This window comes from Paraphaeosphaeria sporulosa (genome assembly GCF_001642045.1).
Source record: "Paraphaeosphaeria sporulosa strain AP3s5-JAC2a unplaced genomic scaffold CC84scaffold_4, whole genome shotgun sequence".
Classification (NCBI taxonomy): Eukaryota; Fungi; Ascomycota; class Dothideomycetes; order Pleosporales; family Didymosphaeriaceae; genus Paraphaeosphaeria; species Paraphaeosphaeria sporulosa.
In genome coordinates this window covers 594,519-615,468 of record NW_017253363.1, presented here as the reverse complement: position 1 = coordinate 615,468, position 20,950 = coordinate 594,519, and the positions used below count along the sequence as shown (strand labels likewise).

The 20,950-nt window shown below is 52.0% G+C and overlaps 8 protein-coding genes across 8 annotated transcripts; 5 read left to right on the top strand and 3 right to left on the bottom strand.

Moving 5' to 3' along the window:
• Window positions 1-566: 566 nt before the first annotated feature.
• CC84DRAFT_1089591 (uncharacterized protein) lies at window positions 567-2,423 on the bottom strand (the record flags this gene model as incomplete). The annotated part of the gene is made up of 4 exons (XM_018174315.1): window positions 567-1,487; window positions 1,533-2,170; window positions 2,231-2,302; window positions 2,351-2,423. The coding sequence occupies 4 exons, from the start codon at window positions 2,421-2,423 to the stop codon at window positions 567-569; spliced, it is 1,704 nt and encodes a 567-aa protein (XP_018037131.1).
• Window positions 2,424-2,647: 224 nt separating this feature from the next.
• Window positions 2,648-4,278, top strand: CC84DRAFT_1163075 (UPF0075-domain-containing protein). Its single transcript, XM_018178168.1, has one exon. The coding sequence runs from the start codon at window positions 2,875-2,877 to the stop codon at window positions 4,234-4,236; it is 1,362 nt and encodes a 453-aa protein (XP_018037130.1). The 5' UTR covers window positions 2,648-2,874; the 3' UTR covers window positions 4,237-4,278.
• Window positions 4,279-4,542: 264 nt separating this feature from the next.
• On the bottom strand, window positions 4,543-6,120 carry CC84DRAFT_1258028 (kinase-like protein; the record flags this gene model as incomplete). Its single annotated transcript, XM_018184791.1, has 1 exon — window positions 4,543-6,120. The coding sequence occupies one exon, from the start codon at window positions 6,118-6,120 to the stop codon at window positions 4,543-4,545; it is 1,578 nt and encodes a 525-aa protein (XP_018037129.1).
• Window positions 6,121-6,913: 793 nt separating this feature from the next.
• CC84DRAFT_1142793 (HET-domain-containing protein) lies at window positions 6,914-11,569 on the top strand. Its single transcript, XM_018176381.1, has 5 exons — window positions 6,914-7,884; window positions 8,017-9,186; window positions 9,402-9,759; window positions 9,899-10,670; window positions 10,722-11,569. The coding sequence occupies exons 1-5, from the start codon at window positions 7,261-7,263 to the stop codon at window positions 11,443-11,445; spliced, it is 3,648 nt and encodes a 1,215-aa protein (XP_018037128.1). The 5' UTR covers window positions 6,914-7,260; the 3' UTR covers window positions 11,446-11,569.
• A 575-nt stretch (window positions 11,570-12,144) lies between these two features.
• Window positions 12,145-13,195, top strand: CC84DRAFT_1163074 (uncharacterized protein). The gene is made up of 2 exons (XM_018178167.1): window positions 12,145-12,876; window positions 12,941-13,195. The coding sequence occupies exon 1, from the start codon at window positions 12,542-12,544 to the stop codon at window positions 12,794-12,796; it is 255 nt and encodes an 84-aa protein (XP_018037127.1). The 5' UTR covers window positions 12,145-12,541; the 3' UTR covers window positions 12,797-12,876; window positions 12,941-13,195.
• Window positions 13,010-13,863, top strand: CC84DRAFT_620584 (acetyltransferase, GNAT family). Its single transcript, XM_018186909.1, has one exon. The coding sequence runs from the start codon at window positions 13,222-13,224 to the stop codon at window positions 13,753-13,755; it is 534 nt and encodes a 177-aa protein (XP_018037126.1). The 5' UTR covers window positions 13,010-13,221; the 3' UTR covers window positions 13,756-13,863.
• Window positions 13,864-13,970: 107 nt separating this feature from the next.
• Window positions 13,971-16,872, top strand: CC84DRAFT_1215790 (uncharacterized protein; the record flags this gene model as incomplete). Its single annotated transcript, XM_018182745.1, has 5 exons — window positions 13,971-14,030; window positions 14,107-14,319; window positions 14,429-14,928; window positions 15,075-15,229; window positions 15,362-16,872. The coding sequence occupies 5 exons, from the start codon at window positions 13,971-13,973 to the stop codon at window positions 16,870-16,872; spliced, it is 2,439 nt and encodes an 812-aa protein (XP_018037125.1).
• A 373-nt stretch (window positions 16,873-17,245) lies between these two features.
• CC84DRAFT_1195188 (uncharacterized protein) lies at window positions 17,246-20,811 on the bottom strand (the record flags this gene model as incomplete). The annotated part of the gene is made up of 3 exons (XM_018181393.1): window positions 20,717-20,811; window positions 18,387-20,686; window positions 17,246-17,262 (listed from the first exon to the last, which is right to left on the bottom strand). Exons 1-3 carry the CDS (start codon window positions 20,794-20,796, stop codon window positions 17,246-17,248), a joined length of 2,397 nt encoding a protein of 798 aa, XP_018037124.1. The 5' UTR covers window positions 20,797-20,811.
• Window positions 20,812-20,950: the final 139 nt, after the last annotated feature.

Genomic DNA, 20,950 nt, shown 5'->3' with positions numbered 1-20,950 from the left:
AGATGAAGGCGTTGATGAAGAACATGAGAGCCCTACCGGGTACGCGCCGCCATGGTTGGAAAGACATTCTGTACAAGGACTGACGCCTGCCCAATCTGTTGTACAAGGCTCCAAGGTGGTTTTATACTCATTGTATGGTTCGTAGATTTGAATAGTCGACTTCGTCGTCGCCGAGCCTAGAGTCATGTAGGACGGTGAGCCGTACTCAAGAAGCGGGACACCATGGGGAAGCTGTTGCCAAGAACGACGGTGTGATATATGACAGTAGGGCTTCCCAGCTGGCGGCTGAGCGGCTGAAAGGCAGAACGCCAGATTCTTCGATCTAAGCCAATGACAGCCGACCATGAGCTGACAATATTCGCCGATTTTTCGGCATGCCCTCCGCTCCTCGGAAGCGCGATCTTATTTTCATGCACACTGATCAGCTGGGGGTCATTCTTGGACAGACTCCAGTTTGTTCGGTCACGTGTGCACGCTGCGGCGCACTTATCAGTCCGATGCAATAAGATAGAGAGTTCTGAGTCATGAGGTTTTCTTGTTTCAGTGACATCAAGTCATGGAAGCCTTCATTCGCTGGGGAAATGCATAAATCCTGATTTCCAGGGCCATTCGGAGAGAACATCTTGTGGTAGCTGCAGATCACGGTTGTGGGGGTCCATGTACATGGTCGCAGGCGAGACTGCACTCCCACGGGATGCCATGTGCTCGTCTATCTGAACGACCAGAGCTCTTAGTTTCTGTGCGGATTTGACGGAGTGAATACCGATGTCTAAATTTTCCAAAAGTTGTGCTAGCGACAGCAAAACCGTGCGGACCTGCTGGTATTGGTAGTCTAGTAGAGGCTCTCCGAGGACGCCTCCGAGTACTGAACCAATACCGCTTAGATGGTGCAACAACGGAGAGCTAATCGCGCGCAGATATGAGGATGGTATGCGCATGAAAGCGTTAACGACCTCGCTAACAACTTGGCAGCGCTGCTCTATAGTGTTCTGTTCCGATGCTAAGAGAACCATACGTAAAAGTTGGACTGTGGCGGTGATGTTTGCTGCTTGGAATCCGTAGCGGTCTTTGGCCTGGTCTCCTGTTCTTTCCTTGATTTCCCGAAAGTGATACGGCAGGCCGAAATATATGCGATTTACCTCAGCTTGGAGTTTTGACGTTGGGGGAGAAGCCTCAAAGTTGGCTGCAATCTCCAGGAAGGATCGTTTCTTTTTGGTATGACTGTGTAATTTCATTGTAACATGTTCAAGAAGGCGCCACAGATCGGTTACGATGTTCCAGCCGTGGACCCAGCTGTCAGGTGAGGAGCTGCTCGATGGGCTGATAGCATCAACCGGCGATTGAGGTTCTGTCCTGTAGCCGGTGTTGTCGAAACAGGCGTCGTCTAGCTCAGTTGGGTACCGCACAACAGATTGTTCCTCCCGACTACGGATCACGCTATTGAACACAATGCAAGAAAAGATGTCGAGAGTGTACATGGACCAGTACTGTACGGGTCAACGCAAGCCACGTGGGACAAGCCACATACTCACCAGCCGTCGACGTTCCTCTAACTCAATGATTGTGAGATCTCGCGGCCAATTGGCCTCGTCATGCAGGCCATCCATAGCTACAAGAGCATGATACTTGCCAAGATAGGCTTGCATGTCTCGAGTATTTCCGTGTTGGATAGCAGTAAGCGACAACAAGGCGTATGCTCTCATAAGGTTCAGACTGTGTTCGGGTGTGTCTGTTTTAGGCAAAGCACGGATGGCCGCCTCGTAGAATACGGACGAAGACATGCTCCCTAGGGTCTGTGCATCCCAATTCGAGTCGAACAGAGCATTGTCAGCCGCTCTAGCAGAAGCCAGAGCACAGGCCGCCATTGTTACAGCGAACATCTCCCGAGAGTCCATATATTCACCACGAGAAATTTTGCGTAAGAAACTGGGACGATGAAACAAAGGGAAAATCGGATAGACAACCTCGATATAAACATCGATGAGGTCAACGATTGCAGCTTGGCTAGCGACCTGAGGTGCTGTCCATGGTAGGGAAACTGAAGAATGTGAAGGAATTGGACCACTCGAGTCTGGCGTCTGGACCGTATGAAGGGAAGGCGATGGCGTCTGCTGTGACATACTCCGACCTGGCTTCACTCCTCGACGCCTCACAGCACGGTCGCGTGTGCCTATACTCGCAAGTACGAAGTTAGCTGGGCCAAAAAGAAGTGGGTCGATAAGTGTCTAACAGGGCTGTTCGAAGTCGACGCAATTGGTGCATCGTTCGTGGATGTCTCCGACCGCGGGCTGACACCGAATACCTACAAGCAGTGAGCTTCTCATTATGAAACTTCTTCTCTTAAACTCACTCCTGCGATGGCAATAATCGCACGCTTGAGTAACGCGTCGTCGTTTTGCTGGCCGGTTCGAGTCGCTTGTCATGCTTTCGAAAATGGGCCTAGGAATGCGGGGGGCACGAAACGAGAGAGAAAGCGGAGGCATGTCGTGGGTTGACGGGCTTTTAGCCATTTAAGCAGGGAAAGATTTGGCCTTTCATCCTTCCTGATTTAGGCATAGGAGTTTCAATGTGCTCGGACCACACGATGGCGGACCCACGCCGACCCTCAACTCCACAAATTATCGAGTCGGAGATGCTGTCACTTCAACTACCGAGGATGGTGATCCCATTTCCGCATGCTACAAACCCACTTTATCTACTGGTATACGGCCAAGTTAAACGCTTTCGCTCATGTGCGGACATCCGAAGCTTTCCCCTTTTCAGCTTGGGCTGAACAGGGCCGACATGAGAGGCTCGTAGTTTTATCTACAAGTTTTCTTGTTAGTCGGCCATAACCAACAATTCTGATTCCGACGAAACTCAACTTCTCCAGCCATGGTGTCTCTTACCAACGGTCACAAGACCAATGGGCAAATCCCAAATGTTGTTCACAAAAACACGCCCCTATACCTCACAGTCCTCGGCATGAACAGCGGTACAAGCATGGACGGCATTGACTGTGCTCTTTGCAGATTCCGTCAAGAGTCGCCTTCCTCGCCTATGAACTTTGAGCTTCTCACATACGACGAGGTACCCCTGGAATCTGTTATAAAGAAACGCGTTATGGACATGATCTATCACAATCGCACCACGCCTGAAGAGCTATCAGAAGTCAATGTCTTGCTTGGAGAAACTTTCGCATCCGCCGCAATCGCGTTCGCGTCCAAACACAACATTTCACTTTCTGACATCGACGTTATTGGCTCTCATGGCCAGACCGTCTGGCTTCTCAGTATGCCTGAGAAAGGTCATACTAAGTCTGCTTTGACCATGGCCGAGGGAACATTCATCTCCTCGAGGACTGGAATCACCAGTGTGACGGATTTCCGAGTTTCAGATCAGGCCGCTGGACGACAAGGGGCACCACTCATCGCGTTCTTCGATTCGTTGGTACTCCACCATCCCACAAAATTACGAGCTTGCCAAAACATTGGCGGAATTGCCAACGTATGTTTCATACCTCCGGATAGAAACGGCGAGCTGAACCAGGACTTCTTCGACTTTGACACCGGCCCCGGCAACGTTTTTATAGATGCTGCGGTGAGACATTTCACCAACGGCAAAATGGAATACGATAAGGATGGCAAGATGGGCGCAGCTGGTACCGTTGACCAGGAAATGGTAGACGAGTTCTTGAAAACACATCCTTACTTCGCCCTGGAGCCACCCAAGACTACGGGTCGTGAAGTGTTCCGGGACACCATTGCTGACGACATGATCACAAGAGGCCTTGCGAAGGGTCTTTCTCAAAACGATGTCGTTGCAACAATCACCCGCATTACTGCTCAGGCCATCGTTGAGCATTACCACCGATACATGCCTCAAGACTATGGACCTCTTGCCGAGGTCTTCATGTGCGGCGGTGGTGCTAAGAATCCGAACATTACGTCCTTTCTACAAAGGTCGTTTCCTGACATAAAAATTATGATGCTGGATGAAGCAGGCATACCTGGAGATGCCAAAGAGGCAATCACGTTTGCTTGGCAAGGTATGGAAGCTATAGTGGGCCGCAGCATCAACGTACCTGATCGTGTCGAGACCCGCCAAGGATATGTATTGGGAAAGATCTCACCTGGTCGAAACTATCGTCAGGTCATGCGAAAAGGCACAGAATTTGGTGGCGAGCTGGACGATCTGCTACCGGTCACGAAGATGGTGAATTGGAAGAATGGAAAAGCTTTGAGTAATACTTGGTAGAGGACGCCAATAACTTGTACATTGTGCCAATGATATTCCACCAACGACCCAGAGTCCATTACTATCACAAGAAACAACAGTATTCAAACCAAGAGTCGTCTTCCAGTACACAGCAATAGCACACTCTATCGCGTACCAGATTCGCGACCCGGTGGGTTTTCCCGTAGTAGACACCACGCTCGTCCCGGAGTTAAGGAAAACTCAGAACCTTATCAAAACAAACCGCGTGATGGAATACAACAGACATGGGTAACATACGCATTCAAACAGTATGAGACAAGGAGAGTAAACGTAAAGACTGTACAATCAAGAAGCTAACAAGGTGTGCTCTTCAGGTATTGGGCTGATCCCAGGCTCGAACCCGCCGGTTTGGGTTCGCTTCGGAAAACGGAGCTTGTCCGGGAGAGGGTTCACGTCCTTAAGCAGGCGAGCTGGAAACTTTTCGGCATCACTCACAATAGACCTGAGCGTGTCGACTAGTTCGTCAGCTTCAGCACGTTGATCAACTTGGACCTGAAGAAGGCGTTCTTCGATTAAGTTGATGAACTCTCGAAAGATCGTGCCACTTGCACAGCGAGGATCGTTACGTAACAACCCAAAGGCTCCGCTCACTATGGGATGTATCACCGGTACTCTCGGCGATTCGGCAGAGTCCCTGTTGAGGAGATAGAATTCATAGTAGGGCTGGTGCCGGGCGTAGTGGAAGGTGTCTATCGCTTGCATGTCGTGTAGGATCCAGATGGCCCACTCCAGAAAGATGCAGCCAATTGACCACATATCAAATCGCCGGCTTCTCGCTGCAGAGCCTTTCATGAACGCCTCTGGTGCTTCGTAGCTAGGTGTCGTTGCTCGGGTGTCGGTCGGTTGACCCGCGCGCGCCAGTGTAGCTTTTTCGTGCGTCTTGGAAACACCAACATCCGCCACAATCAGGATACCCTCATCCGACCCAGTGAAATGAAGTATGTTCTCTGGCTTCATATCTCCATGGCGACAGTTGATTGTATGAAGGGCTTGGACAGCTTCAGATATCCCAAGCATTTGTCGAAGACACCAGATGATAAAACAAGTGTCTTTGATGCGCGTGTCTTGAGTGAGCCACAGGGTTGCCAAAGTGCCACCGTTCGCCCAGGGGAATATGACGAAATGCTTGGAGTGTCTAGTAAACGTGGCGAGGTGTTTGATAAGGTGTTTGTGACGGAGTGCTGCAAGCCTTTCCAGATTTTTCCTCTCATGCTCGAAAGCTTCGTCATTGAAGAACTCCTTGGTCGCTACGTATTCCATACTTTCGAAGTGCTTGGGTCCCTGATAATGCGCGGGATGTAGTTTGGTTTTGTAAACTGCGCGGGTAGATATATGCCCAGTCTGATCCGCCCTCTCGAATGGCAAGGGGCATCTCCGATCTAGTTCGTTGTGTAGGCCTTGATCATCGAGAAGTGGAGCAAGAACAAGCCACTGTTTTTCGACAAAAGCTGCGACTCTTTGCTCATCCACCGTTGCGGAGCTCTTGAAGACCCGTCCTGACTGAGAAACAAGTGTATTGCCTTCGTCGTCCAGGTGAAGCGGAAGCTGATCGTCGGTGAGCCCATCATCCAACAATGATTTGATAGCGTCAGGTTCTCCAATGTACACTAGTATTGCAAAGACTTTCTTGGCCTTCTCCACGACCCTACGTGGCAGCTGGTCGTCATTAGCCAGGCGCAAGAATCTCAGAGCAGCGGTAGCAACACTGGAGTTTCTGCTTAAGGCACCGCGGACGTTGTCTTCGGTTATTTCCTTCTCAAGGACATCGAGTGGTAGGAATTCCTGTTCCCCATTAAGTGTACAGCCAACTTGTGCTTTTCTGAGTCGAGCGAACAGCGAAGGGTCACGTGCATTTCCGTACATATCTTTGGATTAACTGAACAGGTTTGGTCAATGAACCTGGGTGGACTTGATAAGTGAAGACGACGTATCTGGAGCTTGTGGTGGGACAGAGATGAAGAATTGGGAAGGCTCATGGCGACGGCATGAGGCTCTGGAATCATGCGATTTGCACCACGCCCAGATGGGTGCCTAATTGCAGTATCTGGTGCTTGATAGCTAGGAAGTCTGCAACGGCGCTGACACGGCCTATCGCACTTCTTTTCAGCCCGGCTCGTTGCGAGATTCCTTGCTTGCATGCATGTGGCGCGCGTCAATAAATGACAATTCGTGAGATGCGAGAGATAATGACATGCCGGTCGTGCAGCTGAATGCTAGCGCAAGCTCTCATGCGTGCGCCTGCTCGCCGCTGTGAGGTGGGGGCGTACTGTTGAGCGAGCGGGGTCCTGTGAGTGCACCGGTCAGCAGTTCACGCCAAGACGCACTTTCAGCCTGTTCCTTCCCTCCACAGCTGTTCCGGTGAACATCGCAGCCTCTACCTCCAATGATGCACGAACACGTCTTCTCATGTCGCAGCATGGCATGCACAGCTACCAAATTGGCCGATTCGCCGTTCGATCGGCTCGCTAGCTGGAGATTGCAGCCAGACAGACTGCACGGGTGCAGTTCAAGAATGATGCGCTCCACAGGAGGAGCCCACTCAACCAGCCTTGTTACCCACAATGGGTTGTTTGACTTGTGTTCGCATATCATTTAAGGTGTGTAATTCTCTAGATTCGGTGTCTAGCCACTTACCCTCCAAGTTTTGCTTCACGGACCACAATCGCTAACTCGTGACTATTGGACAAGGCTGGATTCAAGCGGAAGACTCGCCAGGAAACGCCAGTCAGCCCCGTACGAGAGGAGAAGCAACCGCAGGCGAGGCCACACACCGCTACTAGCCCTGCTCTTGAGCCAGATGCCCATCAGTTCTTGAAGAGGCAAACAACGGCAACAACTACAAGCAGCTTTATACCTGTATCCGAGAGAAATCGGAGGTTCACCAACGAGAGCCTGTCTTCATTGGCAAAGGTTACGCGAGGCAATACCAACGACAGCCTCTCATCACAATTTCCATGTTTCCGCAGACAGAATCCAAGAAAGCTTACTGGCAGTAGCGACGAGATGTCCGGTACGGCTGAAATGACTCGTGCGCAAGAGAAGAAATCCCTTCGCAATAAACTGAAAGCGGCAATGGTTCCGAAGAACCAGTCGGACTTGCAATTTATCCCAATGGGCGTTTTAGACAAGCTCCTTGACAGAGCAACGGTTGGAAGGGCATTAGAGCAGTGCAAAGACAAACTCGACATAGACATAGCGTTGCTCGAATCGTTCATTTGCAACAAAGCCAGAAAGATCTTCGCAATACTCACGTGGGCGGATTCACCACAATATATCCAACAATTTTTCCTCCACAACTTCGTGGACGAACAGTTGCCGGTCCGCGTCGAGTGTAATGATGAAGACCTCTATGACGCGATTTCATTTCGACTGGGGAAAATCGAGATTGACCAGCATCCATTCAACTATCATCAGTGGACCACAAGGAACGTCGATCTTTTCTGCGATAACGAGCAATGGCCATTTCTTAGTCCTGTCTTGGATGGAAGCCAGTTTCGTTACGACTTTCACGAACGAACTCGGATGCCGTTCGTGGACGAGCGGCACAAAAGTTTGAAAGAAAGCTTCTTTAGCGTGGTTGAGCAATGGCGCATACATCGGGATCATGTTCGCGCACCTAAGTTGGTTGTGAGCTCCTCTTCTCCTTGACTTCCACCTGCAGTCCAATCAAGGAACTCATTCCCAGATAATTTAAGTGAATACGGAAGGCGTGTTTCCAGACAGGTAACTCAGCAGCAAACAAAAACTAAACTTTCCTAGCGACTCCCGAAAGACCCAAACGATCATCCGACAGTCGCTGTGAAAAAGCTCAAACAGATGACCTTAACGGATGCAGAGGTCGAGATAGTGGCCGGAACAGAAGTTCAGGCTCTTGAAACCATGCGCATCCTAAACCACAGGCATCTAGTCAAAGCTATTGCCTATTACACCAGAGGTAAAAGTCACTGCATTGTTTTCCCCTGGGCTCACTGGGGAAATCTCCGCGATATATGGAATACAAACCCTCCTAAGTTAGACGAAAATCTCTTGCGATGGGTATTTACCCAGCTTTGTGGTCTTGCAGACGCTATAAAGACTCTGCATAATTCTCAGCAGGATTCTCACGGAAGGGAGTCTTTACGTCATGGCGACTTGAAACCAGAGAACATCCTCTGCTTCGAGGATTTGGATAAGGAGCCAAGCGACGACATTTCCTCTTCCATACTTGTCATTGCAGACGTAGGATTGAGTCGATCCCACGACCAACTGACCGAAGATCGGAAGGGGGCGACCCGCACGAAGAGTGGAACGATCAAGTACGAACCGCCCGAGACAGAGCTGCAACCCAATGAACCAAGATCGCGCCGATACGATGTGTGGTCGCTAGGCTGTATCTATCTGGAATTCATGATATGGCTACTGTATGGTCGTGAAGAGCTCGAGCACTTTAGGAATGACCTCAACACTTTGGGCGAGAATACACGCTTTTATATCGTTGAGGAAGACACCTCCACTCGAAATAGGGCTGCGCGTCTCAATAGTGTCGTACAAAAGTGGGTCGATTGGATCAAGAAAGACAAAAGGTGCTCAGAGCGGACAGCTATTCGACGCCTGTTGGACCTCATAGTAGAAAGGCTGCTTGTCGCCGATGTTGGTCCTGTTCTCTTACCCCGTCGCCCTACTACATTCATCGAGAATGACGAGACACCATCTACACCTTCCGTTATCGTCAGACAAGCTACTTTCTATCACAATCCATCCAACGATTCAAGCGTACGGCCTCGTGCAACAGCAGAGGAGTTGGAGAATGGATTGAGATCGATTTTAGAAGATGCAGATTCGACAATGGCAGACCGCATAGAATGGCTTGACTGGAGTGCCCGTGCACAGCCAGGACCACGACAATACGGCGACCACCTAAATGCTTCGGACAGTGTACGGGGTCTAGAGGTACGATAAGGCCCCTGTAGATAGACATGGTCCAGATCAGCGTGCTAATGGAGCTTTAATGGGGGAAGAACGAATACGTGAGTTATATCCTTGCCATTGAATCTGATCACTGATAAAGCTGATGGCTGATTGACGAACTATAGAGATTTACAGTAAGTGATTTGACGCAACGCCTATGACGCCTCGATTTCGCCGGGTTAACATGACTTCTTTAGCCGCTGAACGATGACTGGAAATACGGCCCAGACACCGAAATGGCAAACCATGTTCTCTCGGATTTCAAGACGGCAACTGCTACCGGAGACGAACCGGAAGTATCAACATTGTGTGAGCGCTGCAATCAATTACCAATATGGCTCCCGAGGCACACATTTTCTGATACTCTAGCCGACCTAAGAGCGAGGTCTCCTAGATGTAACCTATGCCGACTTCTTCAGAAACATGTTCAAGGTCATACTGAGGGAGATCGTCAAGTTTTGCAGTTCTTCAGAGTGGGCTCTTCCCTGACTTTTCATGATCGGCAAAGCTCACCTATCGTTTCTCTTTACACATTTCCGGAAGGGACAACTTTAGGTGCGTATTATTCTCTCCAATGAAGTCGCGAACACATTCTTACTTGTAAATATAACCTCACTTGGCTCGTAGTCCTACATTTCGCCAAATTCTCAAGAAACTGTTGCGTAACCCAGGGGTTGTCTAACATTTGATGTAGGGGTTGAAGAGCCGTCGAACGAGCTTCAATTCGGCATCCCAAGGCTTCACGAACCCGGCACTTCTCGACATTTGAAAGTGCTTTCTGGGTGGATTGAAAGTTGCGACAAGGGTCATCTCTGCGTTCCGAAGCACGAGAGTTTCCTGCCAACTCGAGTCCTTGAAATTGGAAATGATTCCAAAACCGTCCGACTGTATTGTGGCGCACGAGGCCAAACACGTCCGGGGAAGTACTTCGCACTTTCTCACCGATGGGGACTCTCCCCCAATCTCGAAGAGTATTATCGTACTTGCAGAAACAATGTCGATCAACATCAACGAGGAATGAATGTCGCGGACTTCCCAAAAACGTTCCGAGATGCCATCGAGATCACTCGCGCACTCGGTGTTCCGTATCTGTGGATCGATTCGCTTTGTATCATACAAGACGATCAAGAAGACTGGGAAACAGAATCCAGACTCATGGAGCAGGTATACAGCAATGCCTATGCCACCATCGCAGCCAGCTGTGCCACAGGCACATATGATGGTTTTCTCAAGCCTAGGCCATCTAGAGATTGTTTAAAGATCAAAAGAGGTATCACCTCGGCGATTTACGTCTGCGATGCCATCGATGACTTCACTCGTGACGTTGAGAACGGACAATTGAACAGAAGAGGATGGGTGTTGCAAGAGCGAGCCCTGTCTCGGCGTACTATTTATTTCGCCGACAGGCAAACGTATTGGGAATGCAGCCAAGGTGTGCGTTGCGAGACTTTGACCAAGATGAACAAGTGAACATACATCTATTTCCCTCACGCCGTCCCTCGCTAACCTTGTCTTAGTAAGAAAGCATCCTTTCTGGGAGATGCAAGCTTTCCAGACTCATTCAAGTCCTATGTCAAAGGTACCAAAATCGAACTCTTCCAGAGTCTTTACGAAAAATATTCGACACTAGACCTATCGTATCCTGCGGATAGGCCAGTCGCCATCAAGAGCCTGGAGCGAAGGATGATACGTACTCTGAACACAGAAGGTGGGCATGGGGTCTTCGACATCTATTTACACCGATGTCTCCTCTGGCAACGTGCCGGGAGCTCGCTTCATCGCATTGATGCTCTTCGCAATGGGGATACGCCTTCCTGGTCGTGGATGGGATATGAAGGTAGCATGCGATATATGACTGTTCCGTTTGGAGAAGTTTTATGGGCAGAGGATATCCATTCGCCATGGCGCAGCGCCCAAGACATCCAAAACGATACGATCAACGAATACCTGCCTACACGAATCCGTATCATAGCCCAAGCATGTGAGCTTACGGATTCCTGTAAGCCTGCAGACTTCATCATGGACGAACCAAGTCGATCATTCACACGACCATTTAAATTTGTCATTGTTGGGATAGAAAAATTGAAAAGACCTGGGAGCTCGCATCGCTTGATTCATGGGCTGGTGGTAGCGCAAATTGCTGGAAAGAGGGACGATGAGTATGAAAGGGTTGGGGTTGCAACCTTGGAGGAATCGTCAGTACGCCGGAGTACACCCTCTGTGGCAATTCAACTGGTTTAGTGGGAGTGCAATTTATCGTCGCGAGACCACAAATTAACACTCAAATCCTCGCATACAGATACATGGAAGATAGCTTGCGATGCTCTTTGTGTATCGTAATATCTGGAAGCATGACATCGGTTACAATGATAGTCAATTGTACATTCTTCCTCACAATTAGTCGTGACAAGGGTGGAAAGATGTCCTATATTGCTAGTTGTGTGTCAATGTAAATCGCAAGTTTTTCCACAGTCACTCGTCCGTCTCTGTCAACGGGGAAACGCTATCGCCAGTGTCAGCCATGATGAGCTCCTCTCGGACTCTGGATTCTTTCCACTGCACACAGCCATCAGCTTGCCATGAAGAGCCAGAATGGAAAGTCCCGTCAAGGAAGGGCGGGTCCCGGATGAGTAGGCTAATGTTTTTCCGCCCGCGCTCTACCTGTACTGAACACGTGATCCAAGATATTGGACCTTGCCCGGCGGAATCGCCTCCACAATGCAGATCTTCTCTTGATGAAGGATATTCTCAGTGAGCATGTGGTTGGTCTGTGGAGAGCTTACGAGCGAAGGTCTTCCGTATGCCGACATGGGCGGCAAAAACGTCTTAGCCAAGGCTTTTTTGCTCACTGCAGTTCAAGCTCACTACACCAGTGCTCGAGAATAACCTCGGAGGAGGCCTGTATAGGAGAACATTTAGTAACATACAAAGAGGATAGCCGTGGTCACAGTGGTCCATTCGTAACACACCTACAATTTTCGAACACAACCATGACTGCTTCAAATTCACGACACTTGCCTTTACTACCATCCCAACACTTGTAAGTGTGACTCTAGCAGGACCAGTCCAGAATATTGTTGCCGACGACGGCGACTCATCACGACCAAAAGACACTGACTTCCCTCTTTCCCTTGTCCTTCTTTTCTATGGAACCATACCAGGATTCGAATACGACTTCATTGCTACGATATGGACATCTCCCACCTCCGTAAACCGTCACGCACTCCTCCCAGCTGAAGGTTCTAAACTTGAATTTATTCAGCCTTTGCAAAACTGGAAGGCCGCGGAAACACTCTTGTCAACGCAGCGTGGCTGATCGTGTCCGCACTGATCGGCAATGGCGTTGCTGCCGCCATCGGATTCAGTCTTCGTGGCGACGTTCAATGAGGAAGACCCGAGAGTGAACACGCCTGCCGAGTCGCTGTTTCTGCTCAACGACTTTGTAGGGCTCGTACTTGGCTTAAAGTCACTTGAGGGCGCGGATATCGATAGATTTAGGCACTTGGTGTCGGCGCCGTTGGTGCAGGGGGTGGTGAGTTGCTTGAGGCGCTCCGGAATTAGCAAGAACGAGGTCGAGCAGGGTGAGCTCTAGGGGCGGCGGAATGATTTCTCTTGAATTGTGGATGTAACGGTGTAGAGTACAGCCTAGAATCATCGATCATGTTCGAACTACTGGATATAAACATGAGATGAAGTAATGCGAAGTCAGGTTGTGAGCCCGGGACATCGCACCTACCCAGCAAAGCGGAGGAAGGAGCGACTGGCGTTGCTTGTCTAATTCTTGCATCTGCGATAATAGCCAGATCGCTGGGATTGTGAATCCAATGACAAACTGTGTTCCGAATCGACAAGACATGTTAGGCAGCAATGCACTACTCGCATTGCAGATGTGTGAAGCGGGACTCCGAGAGGTAACGGAATCGGAGTGGAACCAGTATCCACTTCCTGACTGGTTTAGTATAAAGAGCGTCTCATCCCAACCTTTTGACTCGAGAATAACAATCGGAAAACGAAGATATGGGTTCACAATATGTCGTCCTCCGAGGCCTCCCGTCACCTCAAGTCTACCACGACCTCCGGAAGCTCGCAAACCTCACGCCACCGCCGGCGGAAGCGATGGCAGAAGCGGTGCCAAAATCATTGCAAAACTCATTCGCGTGCTTCGTTGCCTACGAACGACAGCACATGGTGGACGAAAAGACACCTGGACCAGACCAGAGCGCCGTCGCAATGGGACGTCTGCTGGGCGACGGCGCGCTCTTTCTCCAGCTAGTCGACGTCGCCGTGCATCCGGACCACCAAAGCAAGGGGCTGGGGAAACGCATAATGGAGTCGCTGGTGGGCTTCGCTGACGAACATGCGCCACATGCCTATGTGAGCCTCGTAGCGGATCCCCTAGGCCAGCGGCTCTATCCAAAATACGGCTTCGAGGACGTGAAGCCGGGGGTGGGCATGTTCCGCTGCCTGCGTATCCAGGGCGATGCCGAGTTCAAGAGGGCCAGAGAGGAAAAGCAGGCTGCAGCGATGCGGGGCCCTGGGTGTTCAGCATGAGGCCCAGTGCTCTCCGATTGTGCCGATCAATTTGGCAGGGCTGTCAGGATGGGATGGGTGGATCCCAAACGGGTGGAGAGATGCCCCCGCACGGCGTCCGTGCCCGTGCATTGCCGTTAGAGGACGGCGTCATCCTGTACACAGTAAACACGACGCGCGAGTCCACGACTTCTGTGCAACGCCAGGTGAATGTTCGTGCATGAAATCCTTCCACCATGAATACCAGCTGGGCCGTCGCGACGCCGCCCGCTCGCGAGGAAGAGCCCGCCTCCGCAGTACGTCGACCTCGGCGCATCGTGTGCGCCTGCTGCGTCTGCATGTTTGCATGGGTTTGACTGACCAACACGCCAGATTGAGAGCCTTCCGAACGAACTGCTACAACTGGTCTTTGGATTTCTGCCCTCTGCCGCCCTGAGGGAAGCTGCGCTCGTGTCCACATGCTTTCACCGCCACGCCACCGACTTCCTCTGGCAGCATGTTAATCTCATGGATAAACCTCACTTCTATGAGAATGAAAACTTCATGGACATCGTTCCCGACCGGAGCACGGGAGAGACGGACCAGGTGCGTGACTACCGGCTCTGCATGGCTTGCTTGGGGCAGCATGCGGTGCCGAAGCTCAATTCTAGTATCCCAACTTTTGACCATGACACGTGCTGACACTTCGCGCCAGCATGACGATACCCCAATCATCTTCAAGCTGTCTATTCTAGCTACCAACCCGACCATCGCCTCCAAAGTCCAAGTCCTGACACACCGCTGCCACCTCCCGACCCCAAACATCTTCTCCGAATTGCCACACATGCACTTTGACTCCGAGAATCTGTCGCAGGACAACCGCATTCACACCCTCCTCTGGCTCGCCATTCGGAACCTGACCAACGTACATACGCTACGAATAGTATACGGACATTACAACTTGACACGGATACTGCTCGCAGCTTTCCTGGACAAGAGGCGACCACAGCGCGTTCCGTTGCGCAAACTGTGGGTAGAGAGCTCGTGCTTGTCAGGATTCGAAACCAATTACAACGACCTGCTGTCACCCGAATATGCGACGGGTCTGGAGTCAGTGCGTATTCGTCGTCTGCGCGTGGAGCTTGAAACCCCCTCAGAGCGGAGCAAGGCACAATTTGAGTACAGACTCGCACGTGGCGGGAGGAGTCTTGCGATGTGAGTGTAGAAGGAGACAGCATACCCTCCAGTGCCTCGAAAGTTTGGTTGCAGCATGTTGCAGCAGAAGGAATATCACAGTATCCATACTTTTGCCCATATGTGCTGTATCCGCTTGCCCTGAATCATCGCTGACCGTACCTCAGGCACAACGCTGCTGGGGGCTTCCTGCACACTACTGTCGATATACACGCATTCCCAGCTCGTCTTCCGGCCACGGTTGTGTTGCCTACTCCTGCCGAGTTGCGAGCGAAGGCGGACGCGTACGACACGCTGATCTGGGACAGACTCAATTTCGATGGTGAGTGGAACCACCACCCCACAGTGCTATGTTGGGTGCTTGATTACTACATTGCTCCTCCTGGAACGACGCGGCGTGTTCAGGCTTGTGACGAGGCGCTGTATATTGAGCACCAATTAACTGTACCGTTAGGCCCGGAGATCCAACATTTTGTCGATTCCAATCAGTTTCCCTGCCCCAATCTCAAGTCCGGACCCTCAAATTCAATGATGAACATTATCGGGAAGTCATGGTCGACCCTGACGAGCTTGAATCTGGATTGGATACTCTGGCGACAGCATGGCTCGACTGATGATACACAGGCAATTAGCGACCTACGACAACTCTCACAACTAAGGTTTCCCAATTTACGGTCGTTTCAACTCCGAAATGCCGTAGTTGATGAGACAGGGCTACCAGACGGTGTTTTTCTACTCGAAGACATGTTCCTAACTTTCATGGAAGTACACACGAAGATACAGTGCCTTGCATGGCCGCTGGATCGTGTGTACTCCCACGTGAAGCCCAGTTCTGATGTGTTGATCCGCGCGCGGGCTGTTGTGGCCCATCTCCGCAACGTGCTCGTCGAGCTACGGCTAGACAGTTTCTATTCTGGGAACGGCGAAATGAACACGGATGAAGGACGAGAGCCTCACGAACGGGAAGAGCGCGTCCGCCGTCGCCGCTTTATCAGCGAGTTTGCCGCGCACATGCGCAAGATTGAACAGCTCAAGCTTGAAGGCGGCATTCCCCGTGACGAGAAGAGGGAGCTGGTACGAGCACTGCACCAATGCCAATTGAAGAAGCTCGTGCTCATTGGAGTCACGTTCCCAATAGGGAATACATGGGGTGCAAGGGGGATTGATCTAAAGCAGCACGACCCGAACCATGTATCCGATGCCACGTATCAGCTGGAAGAGGAGGATTTTGATGGCATTCTCGCATCGTATAAGAACGGAACTGTCATTTCTAACGATTGCAGCTTTGAGCCATACTACGGTTGGCGCGCAGAAGCTCCGTTCATGCAGTGTATTGCTCTTCACCACGCATCAACGATCGAAGAACTCAAGCTATGTGGCTACAACGGCAGCCCCATTCTTTCGTACCTGACTCCGATCACTACCCCGCTACTCTACCCTCTACGACACTTCGACAATTTGAAGCAACTGGTAATATCTTTCTGGCTCTTGACGACGTTCGAAGACCAGTATCGCGACGCCGAGATCATTCAATCATGGATGGACACCCGCTCGCCAGCTTCCACGGCGCTCGTTGTAGTCACACCACCCGCAACTCCCCCCATTGCCCCACCCGTGGACCCTGCAATGATGCCTCGGGCTCGCAATCAAACGTCCAGGCAGCAAAACTTCAACCGATGGGCCGTGACACTCAAGACGCGCTTCACTCCCAGCGCTCTCGCATATCGCGTTGCAGAGGACATCGCGCCGCACTTGAGTGAGGTTGCCAAGGCGAGGCCTGGCGGCGTGCGCGTTCGAGCGAGCTTCTGTCTGGGCACGCGGGAAGAATCACGGTCTGCCAACGACATCTTCGATCTGGACATCCGCATTGGAAGGCAGGGTAAGGTGTTGGAATTTATTGGACCGAGGGAGGAGGCCGAGAAGGGGAGATTCTGGCAGAAGCTGGAGCGGAGGCGGTGGTTCTAGCCGAGCCAGAGGCTTGGAAGGGGCATGAACTGTTACGACTTATAATGATGGCGATGATCAGGCGATCCATTGGCGAATTGGCTTTGGGTATACCCTCCTTTTTTTTTTTTTTTTTTTTGGTTTTTTTTTTTTTTTTTTTTTAGTTTGTGGGGGAAGCGATGGCGTTGGGAGTCTGGCTTTGTGATGTTTTTTATCGCCGGATGTAGCGTGGTGAAGTTACAGTATGATATTGCACGTCTCCACGTCCTGTATGCCTGTCCTAGTAGAGCCGACGATGTTGTCGGAGCCACGGTTCACACATGACTCATCCCACTGAACACTCCCGCACTTGTCGCTCCTCGCGGGCGGCCCACGAGCACCCACGGGCCCCTCTCTAAACGTCTTCCAGGACTGCGGGGTCCCCACAGCGCGAATTGCTGAGGCTCAGAGCCTGATGAGGCACATCAGGGTTGACGCAAAAGGGGAACACGGAAGTGCATATGCGCCGTCTCGTTCAACGAGCTCTCCACCACTACGATGCGGATCCAACCATGTTTCCCACATGCGTGACTGGATCGACGAGCCCCTCGGCATGACGGGATGTCCTGGAGACTTGTTGAAGCAAAGTGCTGAGAGACAGGACACTAAGATCGTAATACTGGACGGCGAATTGCTTGCCGTGCACGGAAAGTCATTGAGCGGCTGGCCCTGGCAGCCGTATGATTGAAGGGGATGAGGTGAAGATGCTGCCGTGTAGTATTGACACCTTTGGTCCTGGGCTGGATCCAGTGCATACCTACATGGGGTTCACGTACATCGTTACGTGTGGTAAGTAGATGAGCCCAGCAACGTCTACTTCAGAAAAGAATAGGAAAGGGTGAAAATGACGTTTCCTAAAGAAAAGCATGGTTCGAGGGTATACCACGTTGCGTCTCGGTGCAGTGTATATGCTGTCTAGCACTGAGGCTGCTTCGCGAAAGCTGGATACGTCAAGTACTATGTCTTAGGAGCTTTCCCCCTGTCGTGTTTATGATGGAATCAGATCCCCCGACAACTAGATCTTTAGCATTTCATTGGAAAAGGAACACCGAGTACGAGATCAGACCCTCGAGTCTCGAGTTCTCCGGAACATACGCTCGGTTTGAAGCGATGCAAAGATGATTGCCACAGCCCCGGCTCCAAGATGCTCCCAAATACTGTAACATAGATCGCTGGACATCCTAGCCAGCGTCTGCACACCAATTTAGCGAACAACCCGCACGAGCGACCTCGATGCTCATACGCAACGATGTCAAGTTAAATTATTGGGATTGCCAGAGTCGCGATGTGCCTCTGTGTGGAGTCTCTGTTATACATATTGTACAGCCCAGCCATCTTTGACCTATGCCATGCCATCCCCGTACCTTGTATCCTTATAAAACCCTCGTCCCAACTCGACCCAATGCACTTCCCAGATCTTACATATCCACACATCCATCTATCCTTACTATACACGCCCGCTCCCCACTCCCCCGTCTATCTCAGCAAGTCCTCACTGCCCAACCCCACACTCTTCTTCCTCCCCTTCCTGCCCCCACTCCCCCTAATCTTCCTATCAGCGCTATACCGCCCGTCCCTATCGCCCCTCCGCCCTGTAACTCGCGCCCCCATATCCACCGCCTCGTCCCCTCGCGACCCAACGTCCAGCATGACCGTAACCTTCTTCGGCGACCGAATCCGCCTCCCCTTGCGGTCAAACTCATCGCGGGGCTTGCCCAGCCGCACGTTCCGCGGGATCCGCGTCTTCGCGCCAAGCGCCCACAGATCGCCCCAGCGTGCTTTGCGCGCGTCGCGGAAGGCCTGCCGGCTGAAGGAGCGCGGGACAGTCCAGCGCTCGAGGGTCGCTGCGGGCGTGCACACGTCGAGGATGATGTGGCCGCGCCGCTTGAGGGCGGGGAGGATGAGGCGCGGGAGGGTCAGCGGGTTGATATCGTCTGGGGAGGTGAGGCCGAGCTCGGTGCCATCTTCTGCGTCGGGGTCCGGCTTGTATTCGTGGCCGGAGAAGGCGGCGTCGGTGGCGGCGGCGCCCTGGACGAAGCCCCGGCCGAGCTTGTCATGCTGTGCGAGACGCTGGTCGCGGCCACGTTGCACGGCGAGGTAGCTGTATTGGATGTCTTCATGGTTGCGGTCGGTGGCGTTGAGGATGCGCTGGAGGTATGGCGGCCGGATGTAACGCTGGCTGAAGAAGCAGAAGTCTTTTCTGCCGTGACTGATTCCTGGAGATTGGTACATAGGGCACGTGCCGTGGTTGGTGCAAGGCGCGATGATCATGCCTGTCTCCTTCTCGGTGAACTGAGATTCTTCGTCCGGCTTGGAGACCTGTTCCTCCAGGGGGACCTCGACGTGTGTCGAGCCAGGCGAGGCGATGTGCTTGGCAAGGAGGAGCTCGCGGGCAGCAGCTATGACTTCGAACCCGCGCGGCAGACCCTTCTCAATGAGGATGAGTACGCCACCCTTGGGGTTGAGGAGGGACCAGTACTTTTGGACCTGCTCCTTCCGAAGATATTCCTGCTTCAAACCCCAGAGTGTGTGAGGTGCGATGATCACGTCGTACAACTTGCGCGGCTGTTGCGTGTTGACCTCTTCCGCCTCCGGCAACGTATCAGGCAAGCGAGGAATGAATGTCGTGTTCTCTAGCAAACGACTAGCACGATGCCGCAGGGTATCTGGTGCAGCCAAGACAGTGGCTTTTCCAAGCGGTGCACTAGGCAGCGACGTCTTGCCGGAGTCTTCATGGATACGCTCCCAGTCAGCCTTCAGGACCTCGTGCCACGCAAGGATGCCGACACCGCCGGAACCAGCATCGAGCACCATACCCCCCTTCTTGTTTGTAAGGAGATTCTCAATCCACGCGGAACCTAATCTTCGCCTGACCTCAACCAGGGAGCTCATGACGCTGGCATACGTTCCCGGCTGCACTGAAGCCATATACACATCCGCCTCGATATTTCCCATGTCTGAGTGTGACGGATCGAGTGGTATCGGCTTCTGTTCCTTGCCTAGACGCGCTGCGGGCGTAGAAGCGGAATAAGGCAGACCCGGTCCTCCAAGTATCCGGTTCGACGATTCAGCAAGATGCTTGATGTTTGCTCGGGTGAGTAGCTCCGTAGTAGGATCCACGAGAGTTTCCTTTGGCAAGAACACGGTCGAGGGCGAGGGCTTGAACCTGCCAGCGATAGTCAAAGGATGCGCGCGCATGAAGTCGTCGTCGTCCTCCTCTTCCTGCTCAGCGCCATCCTCTTCAGCCTCTTCCATCTCCCTCGTTGCCCGCTCGTACACCGAGTTATGGTAGTTCTGTTCCTTCTGTTCCCGCAGCGCCTCCCATTCTTCCTTGGTCATAGACCCTCCCTCCTCTCCGTCAGCCACCTCTTTCTCCACTTCGTCAAAGACTTCGACTTCTTCCAGCTCGCCATCTTCGCCCTTTCTAAGCAGCACAGTTGACCCATCCTCGCGCTGCTCTTCGAAGATCTCCTCTTCAACCACCTCCACCTCGAGCAGTTCCTCTGCAGTCTCCACAAATATCGGTGCCCCATACAACCTCTCGTAGACCTTTAATTCCTCGTCGCTCAAATGCCCCTTCGGCAGTGCATTTCCAAACAATTGTCGCGCCTTCCGCGCATTAACTTCGATGCTTAACCGGTCGGCTGGCGTGGGCGGTGAGTCGTTCGCGTTCGCGTTCGCGTTCGCAGAGAAGCTTGTCGAGTGCTCTTCCGTCTCTTGATTCAGGCGCCAGGTTGTGGAGAGTGGACGTCGCTGAGAAGCATGCTGTGCAACAAATGCGCTCGTCCGCGGGAATCTGTTCGATTGTGCCAACGGCGTCCGTGACCTCGCAATGCGCGCTTGCGCTAACAGAGAACTAAGTCTGCATGAGTTACAGATGGAATGCAGGCTCCTCCCCGGGAACATATTTGCGATTGCGTGTTGTGAGGCGTCAACATGGAGCGTCGTAGAAAAGTTGCCTCCTGTGCTTCCAAACGTCGCGCTAAGCTGATCGCCAGCCAATCAGGGACTACGCGTTTAGAAACGACTCTTGTACTCTGCGAATGGGTCACTCAGGGCA

Excerpts from the sequence above, each read along its gene's own strand:
- CC84DRAFT_620584 (XM_018186909.1), top strand. The coding sequence starts at position 13,222 with ATGGGTTCACAATATGTCGTCCTCCGAGGCCTCCCGTCACCTCAAGTC.
- CC84DRAFT_1142793 (XM_018176381.1), top strand. The coding sequence starts at position 7,261 with ATGTCCGGTACGGCTGAAATGACTCGTGCGCAAGAGAAGAAATCCCTT. Across the intron at positions 9,187-9,401 it reads ACAGTGTACGGGGTCTAGAG|CCGCTGAACGATGACTGGAA; the intron begins GTACGATAAGGC and ends TGACTTCTTTAG. Across the intron at positions 9,760-9,898 it reads TCCGGAAGGGACAACTTTAG|GGGTTGAAGAGCCGTCGAAC; the intron begins GTGCGTATTATT and ends CATTTGATGTAG.
- CC84DRAFT_1163075 (XM_018178168.1), top strand. The coding sequence starts at position 2,875 with ATGGTGTCTCTTACCAACGGTCACAAGACCAATGGGCAAATCCCAAAT.
- CC84DRAFT_1163074 (XM_018178167.1), top strand. The coding sequence starts at position 12,542 with ATGGCGTTGCTGCCGCCATCGGATTCAGTCTTCGTGGCGACGTTCAAT.